The sequence below is a fragment of the Poecilia latipinna genome, unplaced genomic scaffold, assembly GCF_001443285.1.
Source record: "Poecilia latipinna isolate Pla-1442-1.1 unplaced genomic scaffold, P_latipinna-1.0 Scaffold2101, whole genome shotgun sequence".
Classification (NCBI taxonomy): Eukaryota; Metazoa; Chordata; class Actinopteri; order Cyprinodontiformes; family Poeciliidae; genus Poecilia; species Poecilia latipinna.
In genome coordinates, this window is record NW_015114717.1 from 1 (window position 1) to 18,984 (window position 18,984).

The 18,984-nt window shown below is 36.8% G+C and overlaps 1 protein-coding gene across 1 annotated transcript in view; it reads left to right on the top strand.

Annotated features, from left to right (window-relative positions):
• Positions 1-50: 50 nt before the first annotated feature.
• The window catches only part of LOC106936226 (contactin-associated protein-like 4), a gene marked incomplete at its 5' end in the record, with an annotated part of 74,947 nt that continues 56,013 nt past the window's right edge, over positions 51-18,984 (top strand). The window contains 8 exons of the mRNA XM_015017083.1: positions 51-141; positions 294-455; positions 2,156-2,359; positions 7,066-7,241; positions 9,480-9,626; positions 10,973-11,240; positions 12,417-12,566; positions 16,013-16,184. Of these exons, the coding sequence (XP_014872569.1) occupies positions 51-141; positions 294-455; positions 2,156-2,359; positions 7,066-7,241; positions 9,480-9,626; positions 10,973-11,240; positions 12,417-12,566; positions 16,013-16,184 (1,370 nt within the window). The remainder of the gene's footprint in view (positions 142-293; positions 456-2,155; positions 2,360-7,065; positions 7,242-9,479; positions 9,627-10,972; positions 11,241-12,416; positions 12,567-16,012; positions 16,185-18,984) is intronic.

Consider the following 18,984-nt stretch of genomic DNA (forward strand, 5'->3'; position numbering starts at 1 on the left):
AAGAGCAACTCAAAAAATCATTCAAACTCTTCTTTTGTCCTCGCTCTCAGTGGTCGGCTCCAGTCCGCACGCACGCCCGTTGCCACGGCAACCGGCTTGACAATAGCTCCACAAACAGACAGATCAGAGGTTTCTTTTCAAGTGGGTCAGGAACATTACCTGTTCTGTTAACTGAGCAGGTAACGGTTTTAACAGCTGAAACATAAACTAGCGCCCATGGCACATATCAACAGGCTGATGGAAAATCCAGAATTGCTACAACATCTAGGTTGTGTGTAGAAACTAACATCTAGTTGTGTTGCTTCAGGCGTTTCCAGGTAACAGCAACGCGGACTCTGTGGTCCAGTACAAACTTGACCAGCCAGTGATCGCCCGCTACCTTCGCCTGATCCCACTGGACTGGAACCCCACCGGGCGGATCGGGCTCAGGCTGGAAATATACGGCTGCAGATACAGTGAGTGTGGTTACAGTAATTATAGCATGCTGAGGAAATGCACAGTTTGTTTGCTTAACTACAAATTATCAGGTTACAAAGTTCAAGAGTATCATGTTGTGTTTTTCTTAAATGCTACAGTTTGTTTGGGTATTTCTGCCATTTCCTGGAGCATTTTGACTTCTTGGTTTTGATTGGTTCTTTCTCATCCAAGAAATACTCCGATTGGATGAAAACGATCCAAATGTGATTGGCGAGGAATGTAATTTATTTACATCAAGGTTATTATAGTTCACTAAAGCTAATAAAATAATGAAAAATGAAAATGAGAAAACATTTTCATTAACTGAAAGAAATAAAAATGATAATTAATAGGGAAAATCTAGAACTAACTGGAACTTTATTGTGTGTTTATAAACTAAAATAATGGATATAATATGCTTTGTAACCTTTTTTCAAAATGATGTGAAATTGTTTTTCCCCAAATAAGTAGTTTACGTCAGTTGTTGGTAAATTACTGCACCCCATAATAACTAATAAAAACTAGCAAACACACTCTAAAAACTAAAACTCAATGAATTAGACAAAGTCACAACGAATCTATATAATATAATGTGAAACTCCGATTTACACACTTTCAGTTGTGAATGCAGTCATTTGTATGTTAACATTTGTATGCGTCTTTCACCTTGTGGGTGAAAGACACATACAGTTTTACAACATTTTTGGCTCTCTTGGTGTTCCATACCCAAGGAGCTGCAGTGTCATAGTGGAGTGCGTGTCAGATGCATATTTAGCAACCGAGTTTTAGATATAGACGGTTAACATCACTAGTTATTGTTTGCTTACACAGATTTATGTGCTCACATCAATTTCACTGCACACTCAAATTGGCGGCACAAAGACGCCGCAGAAATTCAGTTTTAAATCAAAACTGAATGAAAAGTTAGGGTTTATTTTATTTTTATCTTCTAGTAAAAGAGATACAAATTCAGCAGCTTGCTACTCAGTGGCATTTATAAGTTCTCGTATTTTATCTGGGAAGTGTTTGATTGGGCTACAGATATATCACAACCCCAGCTGCACTCACAGATCCACACACATTGATGCACCAATACACAGATTGGTCTGCAGCTTGGAGTTTAAGTGCCAAGATGTCTTGTTTCTCTTGAATTGTGTAGAAAATGCATCTTTACTTTGAATATTTCTCTCTAAAATATGGTGGAGATGATGATGTGGTTCCTGATAATAAATCTGAGGAATGATGACTCCTAAAAAGCACCAGGATGTTTCTGTGTAGCAGAAACAAAGGAAAAGCCGTTTGGTCTTAAACCAAGGAAACATTTGGCACAAATCAAGCTGCTGAGCTCTATTGGAAATCTTTGGTAAGAGCTGAAGTCAGCTGTCCACACAAGGACTCATACAAGTTTTAAGAGCTTGGCTGGAGCAGAGGAAGAGCGGCGGACAATATCTACCAACTGGTGCGTGACTCCTGAAAACGTTTAGCAAAAACACTCACTGTGTTTAAGTACAAACTCTTCTTTATTTTTCCTTATTGAACTCTTCAATTAAAATATCGTTTGACATTAACTTTTGCAAATTAAGTTGCGCCATCTGTTTGTATTTTTGAATCAAGCCTTACCATCCAGATCATTTGCTTCATTTAATGTGATTTAAATAGTAAAGAATCAGACCTTTTCAGCTGCTTTGCTGTTTCGCAGCCTCTGAGGTGGCAGGTTTTGATGGGAAAAGCAGCCTTGTCTACAGACTGAGTGCCAGAACGAGCTGGACAGCGAGGGAGAGCATCTCCCTGAAGTTTAAAACCCTGAGGAATTCAGGAACACTGCTTCACGCGAAGGGACAGAGGGACCACAGCCTCAACCTGGCGCTGGAGCGAGGAAAGCTGCTGCTCCACCACCAGCAAGGTACCGACCTCAGCAGCTTATTCATTTACACTCAGCCTTTTAAATCCATTCAGTAGTGACTATTTCCTTTCTCCATCCTGTCAGGTGTTTTTTAGTTTCCTCATTAGAACAGGTTCTAATGCCGTCATCAAAATCATCATTAAATATACATCTGATATATTGATCAACGTTCCAGTTATTGTTAATCAAAGTGGGTTTCTGGCCTTCATTTAAAGGAAGTCAGTGTTTCAGCATCTCTGAAGTTTTCTGACAGTTTGTTGAAGAGCATTTAAACATTTCAGTCCTGAAGTTTTTCCTTTGTTTTATATGTGTTACATTTTGGATATTGATGAAAGTGACTTTGGCCTGAATTCTGTTTGGTTTTTTCCAAAATTTTGACTTCTGAGTTCAAAACAAACATTGACATCAATTAGGCTCCTGTTGTGAATTAGAGCCATGACAGATGGATGAAAATTAGGAGGAAATTTCCTTTAAAAGAATTTTCTGAGAGTGAAAAGTTGGAAATTTGTGAGAAAAAAAGAAATTCAGCTTAATCTCAGAATTTTTTTTAGGAAAAATGTCTAAAGTTATGAGTTGAAAATTTGCAGGAAAATACATGAAAACTTATGAAATAAAACATGAAAATCTCTGAAAAAAATTTCCTTGTTTTTCTAGCAAAGTTTCAACCTTTCTAAGTTTGAAGATTAATCTCAAAATTTCAGGTTTTTAGCCAAAATCTTTTCTTTGTTTATTTCTTTACAACGACCTTAATACGCTGCCATAATTATTAGATTTTTTTAATCACTGCCAGATTTTAAGTCATGTAACCAAAATGTCCAATTAAGTGTATTGTGTGATATAATTACTTTTAAAAAGAATGATCTTTGCTTTGCAGTAATCATTCTGTAAAGTTTTAGAGTATGCAGTTCTTTTGCCTGTTATCTGTAATAATGCAACAACTTACTGTGAGATTTTTCCCTTTGGGCGAAAACTGTAATCAGTATTCAAGGTTTTTGTTGAAGACGTGATGAAGGACGGATCACATTTTGAATATTTGAATTCAAATAATCTTGACGTTCTCATCTGCAGACGCTCCGTCTCTGTTCAGTCATTATTCATTCATTGTTCATAACTGAGCAAATGTCAGTTAAATGCCTAAACTGAACAGCAATTATGCAGAGCGTCCTTGTTCTCATATCCATAGATGGGATTTAATACCTTCTGCGAGTTTTGTTCCTTAAATAAAAAGAGGCGAGCTGTCGGAAGCAGTTTTATCCGAACGCTGTTTGTCAGATCTGATCTCAGTTAGAGCTGATCCAATTTTGAAGAAACTCGGGGGAATTGTGCTTCTTCCTGTCTTGGCAGTAACCTCTCTATGCTGCTTGTTTATTCATAACTCTCTCACAGCTCAAAGAAAATATCACACAGTTTCGTTTTTGGGAAATTGGTAGATTTCACTGCTATCATTCAGTGCTTTACATCAAAAATCAACTATTGAAACATTACACATCAAGATGTTGATCAATATTTCATTTCTTATGTTTCATAAGCGGCTCTAACCGGGTAGGTTTTTAATCTGGATTTAAAGGAACTCAGTGTTTCAGTCGGTTTGGTTCTGGTTCTGGGGACACAGAGCAGAACCAGAACCAGAAACCTGAGAGGTCTGGAAGGTTGCTATGCCAACAGCAGGTCTTTAATGTAACATCAGTATTTTAAAGTCTATTCTCTCAGTGGAACTGGTGTTATGTTCTCCATCTTCCTGGTTTTAGTCAGAACAGCAGCAGCAGCGTTCTGGATCAGCTGCAGCTGGAGGATTAGTTTTTTAAACCAGACCTGTGAAGATGCTGTTGCAGTAATTAATGCGACTAAACATAAACGCATGGATGAGTTTCTCTCTTTCATTAGTCCTCTAGTCCTTTAAATGTCCTTCAGGTGGCAGAAGGCTGACTTTGTAAGTGTATTTATGTGGCTCTGAAGGTTCCGGTTTATGTGACTCGTGATGTGAAAAAAAGTGTTTTACTTTTAACACAACCAAACAACCACTTCCTCTTACAGCCAATGGAAACGTACCTACTGAAAACAATAAGCCTGTCAGATTTCTGTTCATACATTTGGAGAAATTTAAAGACTTTTCTTAAAATCAAACAACGTTTTGGGGTGGAATCAGAATCTCAACTAGCTTAGCAGCCAAAAAGCCTCTTTCAATTCCACACAGACAACTCATACAGTTGTACTTTTTTGACCTTCCCGTAGTCGTTCTGCATTCCTTTCACTGATTTCCCTTTTTGAATTGCATGCTCTTTGAAATTCTTCTCTTTCTCACAGCTGCACCAAACGTCCTCCCACCATATGACTCTCCCAGGAGTTTGCAGACTGTGTAATTTAGATCAGTAGCTGCGAGCATTCACTCTGAGCCACAGCAGGCCCCTCCACAGTCAGCTGTTGGCAGAGGAGAGAAGAGAGGGAAATAAAGGAAAAGATGACAGAAGATTAAAGAAGAAAGGAGAAGATCAAACTAACAGAGTGAAGATAATACCCAGAGGTTAAAGCGAATTATCTCCGTAGGAGAGCGTGAGATATTCTCTGAGGCTCCTCTTGCTTATTTTCACATTCCCAACCTGATCCTGCTGGTCGTTCTGCTCCCTTCAGCACAAGCTGCCATCAACCGTGACGTAGCACAGTTTGACATTTTGGAAATAAATTCAATTATCGGAAACACAACCATTCTGGAAAAACTTGTTTTTCGATAAAGTTTGTGCACTAGGACAATGTGTTTTGTTTTGTTTTTTTGTCCATATCTAAACCCTAAACCTTTTTCACACGAGTCACATGACCAACAGGATGTTACTACTGGTGGAAACCATGAAGAAGACGACAGGAAGTGGTTGGAGGATGATGCAAGGGCACATTTTTTAATGAGTTATCGCGTGAACAAACTTACTCACTTGTGATTTTAATCATGTTTCTTATTTAAAAGAAACACCAAATTGCGAAACTGTTTTGTTGACATTGGTGGAATATTGATGAGGTTTAGAGCTCATTTGTTATGGAGAGGAAGCCACAGGGTGCGTTTACATTTACCTTAAACTTGCACATATTGGGATTACGAAGATATTTTTTAATGGAAACACAACTATTTTGAAAAAACACATTTTTCAATAAAAACTTTTGCCTTTAGCATGAGGTGGTTTTTTATTTGACCGTATCAAAATTAGTTTATTTTGTAAAACTACAGTGGAAAAACACTTTGGGTGATGGTGTGCCTTGGTTTGTTTTAATGACTCATCGCGTGAACAAACTTATTCATGTGTGATTCTAATTGCATTTCTTGATTAATGGAAACATTGCAGTTGTGTTTTTCCAACATTAGCCAAATATGAACAGAGTTTTGTGCACATTTTTAGTGGAAGTAGAGATACCTGCAGCTGTCATGTGGATCTCAAGCTAGCTGAGGAAAATGTAGCTGAATATGGTTGATAACGGCTGACTGTGCAACTGAGCCACATAAAACTACAACACAAAACTCTGCAGGAGAAGAAATATTTTGGTCCATAACACAAATTTGCATAAATTAATGGCTCAGTGAAAACACAACAAATACCAAGCTATAATTAGCAGACAGGCACACAAACAAGTAAATATAGTAGTGAGACCTTTCCTCCCAGCTTGTGGGTGACTGAGCAGTTGCAGTAAATTGAGTCACTCATTAAGATTTATGTCCACGTTTTTAAAATCACCTTATTTCCCCCGCACATTCATCAACATGCCAGCTGACTTTAATGCATCCTGCTGCTCTATGATTAAGTTCAATTGTGATTTGTCTCTGGGAAGCTGTAACGCGCAGCAGTGAGTGCACTTCGAGCGACCGCGTCCTGCTCCGGCGCTTTGCTCCTCTGACGAACGACGTAAGTATTGCTGACTAAATTAGGATGGGATCAGAGCAGCGAGTGGGTCCAGCTGCTTGTTAAGTAATTCACTTTCTTCCCTGCATTAAGGTCATGCTGCGGTTCCTGGCTATGCTTTGAAGAAATAAAACCCCTGAATATTAATGCATATTGGCAACAAAAGTCACTTTTATTCAAAGCAACAAAAGCTGCAACCGGACCGTCCCGCAGGGCATCCAGGCAGCGATACTGGAATGATTCTCCCTGAGCCGAGCTAGTTAGCAAATAAAGTAGAAGACAATGGACTGTGGCCATTACTGACACAATTGCCTGTTCTATTACACTTTGTCTTCGGTGATTTATTGGGAGCCTCCAGTAATTTTCTTTGTAAACAGCTGCATAAGAGTTTAAGAGGAGCCTGGAGTCAAACTTGCACTGTGTGGCACTTTAATGCAACAGACAACAGAGTAAAGTAGGAATATCAGTTATTTTCCCTCGATAGGAAGATATCAGCAGCAAATTCACTGCAAAGACTGAAGATCTTACCAAGTGATTCTGGTCTAGTTTCTGTTAACACTAGAAATAAAACTAACTCATAGGTAACTTTTCAAGAAGTTATTTATTTTGTAGATCAATACCTCTGGCTTTTTGTTAGTCTGTTATATTTCTTGTATATACAGAAATGGGTGAATAAAAAATTAAAATAGAAAAAGTAGCAGTAGAAACCCAAATGGAAGTGTAAACATGTAAAATGTGAATTTTAAAAAGCAGATTTTACTGTAGATTGCAGATTCAGTGTCATTAGTTAGTCTTCTGTTTAACTGGACAACCTTTTCTTTGCAGATGTGAGTTCGGGTTCTGGGGGCAAACTTCTGGTTTCTCTCGGGAGTCTGCTGGACGACCAGCACTGGCATCATGTGAAGCTGGAGCGGCTCGGCTCTCACCTCAACCTGACGGTGGATAAAACCACGCAGCAGGTCCTCGTCCCCGCCGAGCTCAGCCGCTGGCACATTCACACGGTACGGCGCAAAACTAAAACAGTTTCTTAGTTCATGCTGCCACGAAGCTTTTTTCAAAACATAAAAGCTTTTACGACAATCCTCAGACTCTTTAATACGCTTTGATTTGCTAATCTTTGTGTTTGCTGCTTTGTTTCTTAACACCATAAAACTTATATCGAGAGTTTTAAATCTTCTCTGAACATCTGCTATAAAGCTTTCATACCGTGTCGTTTCTTCCATGAACCCTGGCTTATAAGAAATCCAGATTACATGGCTTTAAATGTGAAGAAATTAGGACTATTTTCAGATTATCAAACCATTTATTTTAAATACTTGGAATCAACAAAGAATCAGTTTTTTTGTCATAGTACCCCCAAGAAGGGGGTACTATGACACCCCTGCTTAAAACCTTCAAATATTTTCTTTTCCATCCGTTTGTTGAAAACTCTCCTGAGTTCTTGCTTTCATCATTCCATAATTTAATTATCTGTTTTTCAGCTTTTTGTTTGTAAATCTATAAATGTGTTGCAAGTCATATTTGGATTTTTATCATCTTTGAACCCTAATTTGAACTATTTTGTAATAAAAATGTTATGACTTGATAAACAGTGGATTTGCATGTTAGTAACCAGACTTATTAATAACCCGTATAAAAACATCACCTTCCAAAAGTTAGAAATGTTAAAGTGAATAAAAGTTCATTAGTGCAGACAGAGCTTCTGCATAACGTAGCGTGAGATTAAACATTACTGGCTAATTTCAGTAACATTTATGGTAAATTTATTTAAGTGTTTTAATATTGCAACATTAAGTCATGAAGGTCAAAAATAGTTGGAGATTAAACTTCATATAACATCATCAGATAAAGCAAAGTGACATTTACTTAAAGTCGCATCATTTATATAAGAACCTAATTATGTTAATGCAAGCAGCACATGAAAATAAGTAAAAACGGTAAGTGCTGATTAATATTAATGAGAATATTTTTTTTTTTAGCTGAGTGTTAAAACTGGACTTTGGGTCACTGAAATGTTTTGAATGATGTTCCTGGTAAACATCAAGCCGTAGTATAGAGGTCAGTGATGGTTTCATATTGAGGACGAAGCAGGAAAAGCAGCAGCTGTTGCATCACAGATGGTGTTAAAGTATAGGAACACAGTTTTCATTATGTTTGATAGCCAGTCACATTTGCCCCTGCCCGTCACCTACATTATACATTTTGTATACGCTCACCATTAACACCTGCCGGCGTCCGCAGCCAATGCTTCAAACAAGCAGAACCTGCAGGGACTTCATTACATCCAAACAGAGTAACTGAAACCAACTGAGCTTCTGTCACTACTCAGTTTATTCACATGTAAAGCAGGAGAATAACTGTAATAAGTCAAAAATCAACTCTGCAATTAGTAAACTACTGCCTCACATAAAACCAACTAAGAGTTTGTTGCACCTGAAAGTTTAATTTTGCAGAAAAATTGACACTTGGTTGTAAGAAATCAGTTAATTGCATGATAAATTAAAAAGAGATCAATTATTTCCATGTGAACGACTATCATCAGAGATATTCTCGTTTTGGTACTGTTAAAGAGCGGCCATTTTGAAAAATATACTCAGTTTGCACTACCTGCCTCTTTTGCCTGTTTTCCCTGTCAAACCTGAATATTTTTTTGAAAAGCTATTTTAGTTTTGTTTATTATTTTGGATATTTAAAATGTTTTCCAGTTCAACTGTTAAATATCCTGTAGAAATTAAAAGTTTTTTCTATCTTTCAGAGGCTGTACTTACATTAATGTTGCATTATTATTGTAGTGAAATGAAAATGGTCTCAAAATGACTATCATCATTTATCGCAATAATTTCTGGGACAATTTATCATTTTGGGAAATTTGTTATTGTGACAGGCTTAGCAGTAACAAAAAAGAAGAAAAAATAGTTTAAGACCTTTTATTATTGGTCTTAAACCATTAATGTGTAATATGTGTTATAGCATTACGTTTATTTCAGTAAAATATTTGCTGTGTTGGAACTAAATCAAACCAAAAATGCCCATCTGATGAAAATACGTCAGATAAAATCCACCTGAATTGATGGGAAATGTATTTAGTTTTTGTTTGTCTCAGTATTTTTCTATTGCTTGACTTCAATATATTCTACATAACATTTAAAGCAGCAAATAATGTTCAAAGATAGAATTTTTAAAAAGGTTTTCCTTTATAAAATTGAGTGACATTTTGTAGTTTTTAATGTTGTTTGCAGCTCAGTGTGGCAGCGGTCCAGAGCCACGGACTCCAAACTCCAATCCTGCCCAACAGGAACTTCCATGGATGCCTGGAAAACCTTTTATACAGCGAGCTGAATCTGATCAAACTGGCCAAACAGGGCAGCCCGCAGGTCGTTGCACTGGTGAGTCGGTTTAACATCAGTTTAATCCTCTGTTTACATGTGGCTGCACTCCCATGATAATACTTTATTATGATTTCCTGTTTAGAAATGACCTGACTCTCCTGGGAATAAACACAAATACAGTGTTTTGTTTTCAGATTTCAGTCAAAAGTTATGAAATTGCAAATTTTTGCAAATTAAATAATTTAATAATCAAAATCCTAAAAGCAACCAGAAAACATTTAGGGGTGAAAATGTTTGTTACACTTTTATATTGTCTTCCAGGCTAAACCGACTGTAAACTGAAAATTATCTGACTTATGTTATGTTATGCTATGTTATGTTATGAATCAAAATGCTGAGCTCAGAAAATTATATTATGGATTTATCTGTACTTAAATTACAAATCTCCAAGCATTTTTATCCACTGCGTTTAGTGCAAGAAAACACTTAAGTCAATCAAAGTAGTTTATTATTTTACATTATTCATTGTAAATCCAAATATTTAAAACTATTTTGTTTTATTTTAAAAAAAAAGACATTTTGTTTTCAAATCGTTCTAGAATCGGTTGAATAAATTTATTCTGTTATGTGAACAGGATTTAAAAATGCTTGTTATAGTTTGCTGAGCTTATTAAGTTAAATAAAACTTCAAAATAAAAAAAAATATGAAATGTGGTTCTACTTATTACAAAAGTCTAAAAATATGTAATTTTTTACATTTTTCATCGTAATAAAATGATGTTGGTAATAATTTTACCCTGATTAGAAATAAAAAGTTCAATAAACATATTCTTGAGCTGAAATTGAGTCCAAGGGCCAAAATCGGCCCTCGGGCCACAGCTTAGACCCCCCTGGTTTACTGTGATGAAATCACATGAAATCACGATCTTAAACTCTGGACTAGCTTGACCGTATGTGGCACCATCTTTCATTTTTATGCTTACGGTCAGAGCCATCATCATCATCATCATCATCGTCTTTAATGTCATCATATTCTCCTTCATTATCGTCGAAGCCCAAAGCAAAGGAAGCAGCATCGAAGGAAACAGAACAGGCAGAAGTTTATGACTTATTCTAGATATGATTTGAACTCTGAAGTTTATTTTTAAAGCGTTCAAAGCGCCTCAGGCATGGCTCTCTGGTTTCTGTAATAGTTTATGGAGATTTGGGGCAGAATGCTTCCTGAGATTGGTGCATAACCTTCATGTTTTTAATTGACTCTATTATCAATATGGCGGTACAGGTGTCACTTCTCCAAGATGAGACCTCTGTGACATGCAGTCGGACTGATTACGCTGCTGCGGCTGATGAATATTTATGTTTGTCATCTGCTTCAGTCGTTTCCCTGTCTCTTCTTTCTGCAGGGCAACATGACCTTTTCTTGCAGCGAGCCGGTTTTTGTCGCCGTGACGTTCACCGACTCTCACAGCTTCCTCCAGCTGCCTGTGCTGACATCATGGCAGTCAGGGGTCGTTTCCATAGCGCTACAGTTCAGGACGTGGAACAAGGCAGGGCTGCTGCTGACCTTTGACCTCCAGCAGCAGGAAGGCTCAGTCTTCCTGTATGTGAGTGAAGCCAGGCTTCGCCTTCAGATCAGTAAAGAGGGAAATTCTCTGCTGGAGCTCAGCACCGGTAAGTCAGGATCCCGTCAGCTTAATTTGGCTTCAATGTCAGATAAACTACAAACAAACTCAGGGAATTTTCATGGTAGTTTATTTCCAATGGCCAAAACTTTGCACAAATTGAAATTACGAAAATAAACTCGTTTGATGGACACACAGAAATTTTGGGGAAAAAAACACCTCACGTTTTTAGATGAAAAGTTTTCTTTTAGGATGAGGTGGGTTTTCAGCTGTATCAAAATTAGTTTATTTCATAAAAAATGCAATGGAAAAAATTTTCTGCATCATATGAGCCACATGATCAACAACCGGATGTTACTACTGCCAGAAACGACAAAGAAGATAACATTAAGTAATAGAACGATGACAGTGCATTGTGTTTTTCAATGACTTATTGTGTGAATAAACTTATTTACGTGTGATTTTAATTATGCTTCTTATTTAATGGAAACACCACAATTATGAAATTTTATTTTTTTTAACATTAGCGGGAAAGTTTTGAGCTCAGTTGTAATGGAAACGCAGCTACTGATCTCAAAATTGCACAAATTGGAAATACAGAAATACATTTGCTTCAACACAATAATTTAGAAAAAAAAACTGGTTTTTTGATTATAGGGTTTTTCCTTTGCATTAAAATGGTGTGTTTTGGAACCAGATGTTACTACTGGTGGAAACGACAAAGAACAAGACAGGAAGTAGTAGGACGACAATGTTTTTTAGCTATTTATTGTGTGATCAAACTTATTTACATGTGATTTTAATTTTCTTGTTTAATGGAAATACTGTAACATTAGCATCATATCAACAAAGAAACAACAAATAAAATCAGTTGTGAAGTTTTTGTTTGCAAACCTGTCCATCAACCTGTCCTATTTGAGTCTAAAACACCAGACTGAAGATTTTTATCATCCAGTTTTTGGTAGAAAGAGAAAAATGATAAATTATGCAACCTGAAATTATTGACCTCATTTTAATTTTTCATGCAATTAATTCATTTATTGCTTGTTGAGACAGGTTTATGTAAATTAATGCTGAGAGAGTTGCTTATAACCAAACAATCAAGTGAAAATAGGTCACAGCTTATTGAGTAAAAAGCTAAATTAATCAGGTATGTGCCTGTTATGGATGGAGATGTATTGCAGTGATGTGACTTGCTGCTGTTTCTGTGTGTGCGTATGTTCAGGAGCGGGTCTGAATGACGGCCAGTGGCATTCTGTGGAGCTGAACTCGATGGAAAACCGTCTGAGCGTCACGGTGGACAGAGACGAAGGAGCCACGGCTCACACCAGCATCCCTCTTCCTCCCGCCGCAGACAGTCAACTCTTCTTTGGCGGTCAGAGCAAAAACATCACAGATCTGATTAATGTTTGGTATTTAATGCGTCTTACAGACTGGAAGAGACTAAAAAAACATCTCTTTTATGTTTCATACAGAAGTTTTTCAGTGTGAAAGATGGTAAAACTGTTGACACTGGTTAAAATTTAAGCTTGTACTGCAGAAACATTTATCTTTTATAGGTTGTAGTGAGTCAGGCTTTTCTCAATTTCTTTTTTTCCGTTTGCTCCTAATTTAATGCATCACAGTCCAACATACTTTCTTTATTCTTTCTCATTAAAATAACAACTTCCCCTACTTTTCTTTACTGAGGTAACAAAAGTCAAAATTATAACCTCAAACAGAAAAAAACACGTTTTATCTGTTTTGATACAGATTAAAGGAAGATGTTGACAGCAGAGCCAAAACCGAGATGATCTCCATCAGAAAGACGTTTTTGCGCAGCGGCGACATAAAGCATAATAATCTACAGATGTTATTGTGCTGCATTTTCCTGTTATTGGGTTAAACCATCTTCCATTTACTTTTCCCTTTAGTTAGGATTTTTTTGTAGCACATTAAGTCACTGCACATTTCCCCTTATGAGAAAATTGCTGAGCAAAATGTTGCACACTAAATAACAAGTTAGTGTTTTGCAGGGTTTTGCTAGTTATGCTAGCTTGACTATGACAACCTTGACATGTGGATGTGGTGTGGAATTTGGTGTGTTTGACAGATCATCAGTAGAGCCAATGTTTAAATTAGCTAATCCACCACTGCTGTGTTAGCTTAGCTGTTAGCAGCGGTAGCTAATCTACTGCAGCTACTACTTATTAATAATCGCAAAACTGAAGCTGAAAACATTAAACTGTAACGTAATGAATGTTCTGTTCTTTGTGTGGGAAATGTTTGAGTACTTTCTGGTGTTGAATTCTGATGAATAGCCACCGTGACGTTGTTGTCAGTTGCTATAGCAACAGGTCTGTGTGTAGCGCAGCCGACACAGAGTGAGAAAAAAAGTGTTTTTCAGTTATTCTTTAGCATGCATTATTTTTACTTTGCTGAGGAGCGAAGCACTAAATGAATCATACCTACGTCTCCGGGTTTCATTTAGTCAACAGAGTCGTTCTACCTCTGCGGCACGGCTGCAGATAGCATGTAAAATAATCAGCTGTTTGCCCTCCAGCGTTGTGCCCATCTGCCACATTTCCTGATTTATTGTTAAACAATAACATGCGACGGGTCCATACTATAAGATTGCACTTCATTCTTTCCACTGAATTAATGATTACTGAACATTAAATTAATGTTTTACACTCCTTTATGTGTGCAGCGGTTTTGGAGGGGAGTGTGAGACTCTAAGTTACAGTTTATCAATATTTATTTGATGGTGCAGACAGCCAATAATGTACTTTAAGTGTTACACAGTTATTGATTAACTTGGGAGGAGTTGCAATTATTTACAGCTGGTAAATATGCTGCATGTATTTGGATCATCATTTCACTCATAAATCGTAAATGAAGAGGCATTTACTTCCCACCTAACTCAATGTAACATGTCCCTTTTGAAATTCACCATTTTTCTCTTTCTTCTTCTATGTTTCTAAAATTGAAAGTGACACAGAGCAGTGTGTCATCTTATTCACTTCTTCTTCTGCTGTTTTCATGAGCTGAACTGTGTTCCTGTCAGCCCGTGTTTAACTGGAGCAGCGCAGAGCCTGCAGCGAAGTCGCTGTATTTGGCCACTCTGTGTCATCATCCAGGATAAACCTAAAGCGTAAATCTCTGAAGGATAATACACATAGTTTTTTTTCTCCACAGGATAAGACTCTTCTTGTGCCTGGAGGCAGAGAGGACTCTAGCGAAAAAACACATCCCATAGGCAGAGATAATAGCAAAGGTGTTTGAGGGAAACCAGCTAAAAAAATAAGACAGTTCTTCAGGAAGCACTTGCATAATTTGAATTAAACACAACAGAGACAGAAAAATATCGGTTTCATTTTACACTTTTTGTAGAGGATCCTCAAAAAACAACAAAAAATCCTTGAAATGCTGGAGATTAATTACAAATAATCTCTTCTAGGCTGAAGTGACATTTTGGTGATTTTAAAGTTGGAAGAAGATTCCAGGGTTGCTGACATGTCAGAGATTTTGCACCAGCTCTCTCTGCACATCCTTGACATGACAATTAAATAGATTTTCAGGCAGCAGGATAAAGTCTAAACCTGTTCAGGAACACAAAATATACAATTTATGATCAGAAATCACACTGCAACAAAGATGTGACGGTTTAGTTTTCACCTTATGCCGTTGCTTTCTGAGGATTTTACTTTATGCATCTATTCGCTTTGAACTTTTTAACTTTATGACCACAAACATCAATGTGTCTTACTGTGGTTTTATGTGACACTTTTACTTGTCAAAGTAGAAAAAACCCCGATGTTTCTCAACAATGTAGTTCTGCAATTCAGAAAATAGCTACATTTCCACTAACCATAATATCAGCGACTGAAGTTACAAAAATAAATTTGCTTTATGGAAACACGCCAGTTTAAAAAAAACTTACGTTTTTTGTGAAAACATTTTTACCCAAGGATAAGGGAGTTTTCAGCCACATTGAAATTGGTTTAATCAACAACTGGATGTTACTTCTGGAGGAAACGACAAAGAAGACGACTGGAAGTGGGGGAGGATGGTGGCGCAGCGTATTTCTTTAATGACTTATTCAGACTTATTCACATGTGATTTTAATCATATTTCTTATTTAATGGAAACACCACAATTGTGAAATTATATTTTTTTTATATTAGCAGAATATCATCAAAGTTTTGAGAACAATTGTAATGGAAACACAGCTGGTAAAACTAGATAGCAAAGGGAGGCAATGGCTAAGCTAGCAACACACTAATAAATAAAAAAAATATTTTTTTCATAAAAAGTTATCAAAATAGATTTTGAAAAACTGCAATGGAAACCATCTTTCCGCATTAAGAGCCTCGTGATCAACAAGGTGAATCGTTCACATTCAGCAGCAGCCGCGTTTCCATTACAAACGTTTGCAAAACTTTGCCAACATTTCATCAATGTCGAAAAAACACAATTTTGTAATTTGTGTTTCTATTAAACTAGAAACACAAATTAAAATAAACCAATGTTTATACAGCCAAAAACCACCTCATCTTAGTCTCAGAACTTTTTAACAAAAAAACTGTTGTTTTCAAAATTGGTTTGTTTTCACAAGGCAAATTCAATTGTGAAATTTCTAATTGTTCAATTATATGACCAATAGAAACGCAGCTGATGGCTCAATATTTATCTTTTTGGCTGCACAAGAGTTTCAATCCGAAACTCCAAAGTCAGTTTGACATCTTTGTTAATAAATAGTACAGATCATCTCTATTTTCTGTCCTTTTTCCTGCTCAGATGTTCCTCTTACCATCCAGCTCGTTGTGTTTGTGCCTCCAGGCTGTCCTGCTCACGGAGGCGGGTTGAGCTGCAGAAACCCGATTCAGGGGTTTCAGGGATGCATGCGACTCCTGAAGTTGGACGGCCAAACGGTCGACTTGATAAAAGTGCAAGAAAGACGTCTGGGAAACTACAGCGACCTGAAGATTGATATGTGTGGCATCATTGACAGGTTTGTAAAGCTGAACTTTGACCCTGTGTTGACTCCAGATGAACACACTGCAAAAACACAAAATATTCCCAAGTGTTTCTGTTAAGTTACTAGTATAAATGTCTTACTGTGCACTTAAAAAAGAGAATGGAGCTCCAACTTAAAAAAGAGAATTTGTAATTAAGTTGGTTTAACTTCCTTTATTTATGTTTAACATGGCAATTTAAACTTAACTTAGATAAACTTAATTTTTAAAGTACTACTCTTCAAAAATGCTAAATCTTACCAAGTGTTTTTGTTTCATTTCTGGTGCAAAAATCTTATTACACTTAAAATAAAAAAAAACTAACTTACAAGTTAAGTTTTCAGCAAAATAAAGGAGTTTGTTGCCAGTGAAATTAGTATTTTTCATCAATACTAAGGAATTATTGATGAAATCTATGAAGGCAAATTGGTGCCATAAAGTTTTTCAAAACAAAAAATGTTGAAACTGAAAAATTATTTTGAAGCTAACAATTATTTTTAATTTGTCTTACGTCAAGTACACTAAAATATTTGCACTAAAAACTAGACAAAATTAAGGTTTTGTGCTTTTGCAGTGGACCAATACAACTCCCTATCGTTGGAGGTTAATCAGCTTAAAGTATGTGCTGCTAAATTTGGGAATTAGTGGAAAAATTAACAGTTTCATTCCTCTTTTGGGTAACAATTGAAATTTAAAAACCATAACTCTGTTCCTGTCCATTTGACTAGGAAACAATTTAATGATGTGGAAACAATAAAATGAAGGTTATTTGCTTTTTACACAACTAGAAAAGTCCTTAAGCATCACTTTAGTGTTTGACACATTGCAAAGGGGTTTCAGACAAATATGTTGTTGACATCCAGAACAAAGCAGGAGTGTTTTTGGTTTTCTGAGTTGCTATGGCAACCAACAGTGAGCTTCAGAGTTTTTGAATGGTTGCCTTAAAGCTTTATGGATAAAAATGTCAAAAAACTGGAAATTCAGATCTTAGTGTTTGTCTCAGTGAAGACTTTGAGCAACTCCAGCTTTTTTTTCTGGTTATTTTTGTGTTTCTTCATGGATTCACTGTCAGGTCTCTTATTCAGACAATAGTACGGCAGCACAACATGCAGGTTATAAGAACAGAGGCTGACACCGAATACGTCTGACCTGAGGTGCATGTAGAGCTGAAACCAATATTTACTTTATTTAAAGACATGTGGCGTCTTTTTCTGGCGTTCTGACATGAAGTCAAACATTTTTCATAGTATATTTGGAAGAGTCGCCATGTTGGTTAACCTTCTACTAATTTATACTAATGATCTTTAAAAACTATGTAAAAAAAACTCCAACCAAAATGGACACTGGTAAACAGAGATTTTTGGTTCTGCGTTAAAATAATGTGCCAATATACCACAGTTTTGCTTTGACATGATTCCTAATGAACATTGCATGTTATTAACTTTATATTCTAATATAGCATTTAAAGTAGTTCAACCTAAATGTGACTTCCTGGCGCCATGTTTGATTCCCAACAGGAAGCTGTGGTTATTTTGAAGCAATCTGATTGGCTGACAGAGACTTTAGCTTTGGAATACACTGCCCCCTATGGGTTTGGCATGTTTAAAGCAACGCTCAGTATTAGCGCCATTGTAGATATAAAAAAAAGAGGAGTTAATGTCCTCCGAAAAATTCAGAAACTTTGAGATTAATATTTGAAAATACTTTTGAAAATATTTCAAAAGTCAAACATTTTTCACCTCCATGCATTGATTTGTTCTAAACATTTGTTTAGTGCATGAATGCGTGACATTGTAATGTAGAGCTGTGCATCATCTGCATACCTTGTTTCCTGTTGTAATCTGAGCACATCTTTACTGAATAAGAAGGGTCCCAGGATTGAACCGTGGGGTACTCCACATGTGATTGCTCTCTGCACCAGTGAAAAGTTTCCTATTGACACAGAAAACGTCCCTGTTCTCTGTTACAGTGTGTCTGAGGTGAAATAAATCAACAGATCTGCTGCCATTTAACTGCAAAGTAATAAAAAGAACTTATCAGAATATTACAAATCAGTAAAATCTGTGGGTTTGTTTAAAGGTGTAGTAATGTTAGTGTATGTAAACCTCTGAAATTGGAGCAAATAATTAAAGGTTCTCTAATTCTTCAGGCATTCTGGACATAGAAGCAGTTTTCTAAAATCTAACTTCCATAAAACAGAAATTGTTTCACTGTTAAAATTTGAAAAATGTAGTTTTCACTCGCCGCATGTAACTTTGTCCAGAGCAAAGTGCATTCTGGGAGTCTGTTGGTCAGTCAGCTGCATTTTAATGGCCTGCATGTTGAGCTGAACCACTTTGTGAATAAAAGAGAGACGTGATGATGAATTAATGTACAGGAGCAGCAGAAACTCAGACAGAAAGGCACGTTTTCTGCCGTAGCTTAAAGTCTTCCCAGAATGCACCAGTGACAGTGAGCATGTCGGGAAAGCTGCTGTGCTGTCTCAGCCGGAGGCGGTGATAGCAACCGAGAAGATTGGAAACCTGGAATCTCAGTAATCCAGGAGAGATTAGAGAGTCAAACCTGAGCAAAAAGTTTTTATTTTCTAACACTGCAGCATGATGGAGGCGCGTGCAAAACGTTAATCACCCTAAAGACGGGACACACTGATGGAAATTAGTTTCTAATTTTCTGCAGTTTGCATAAATCTAGATCAGTGTTTCTCAGACGTCTTCACGCTGAGGAACACTTAACCCATTAGACAAATAATTTGAAATTGACCTTGCATTTAATTTACAACCTGATATGAAAAGATAA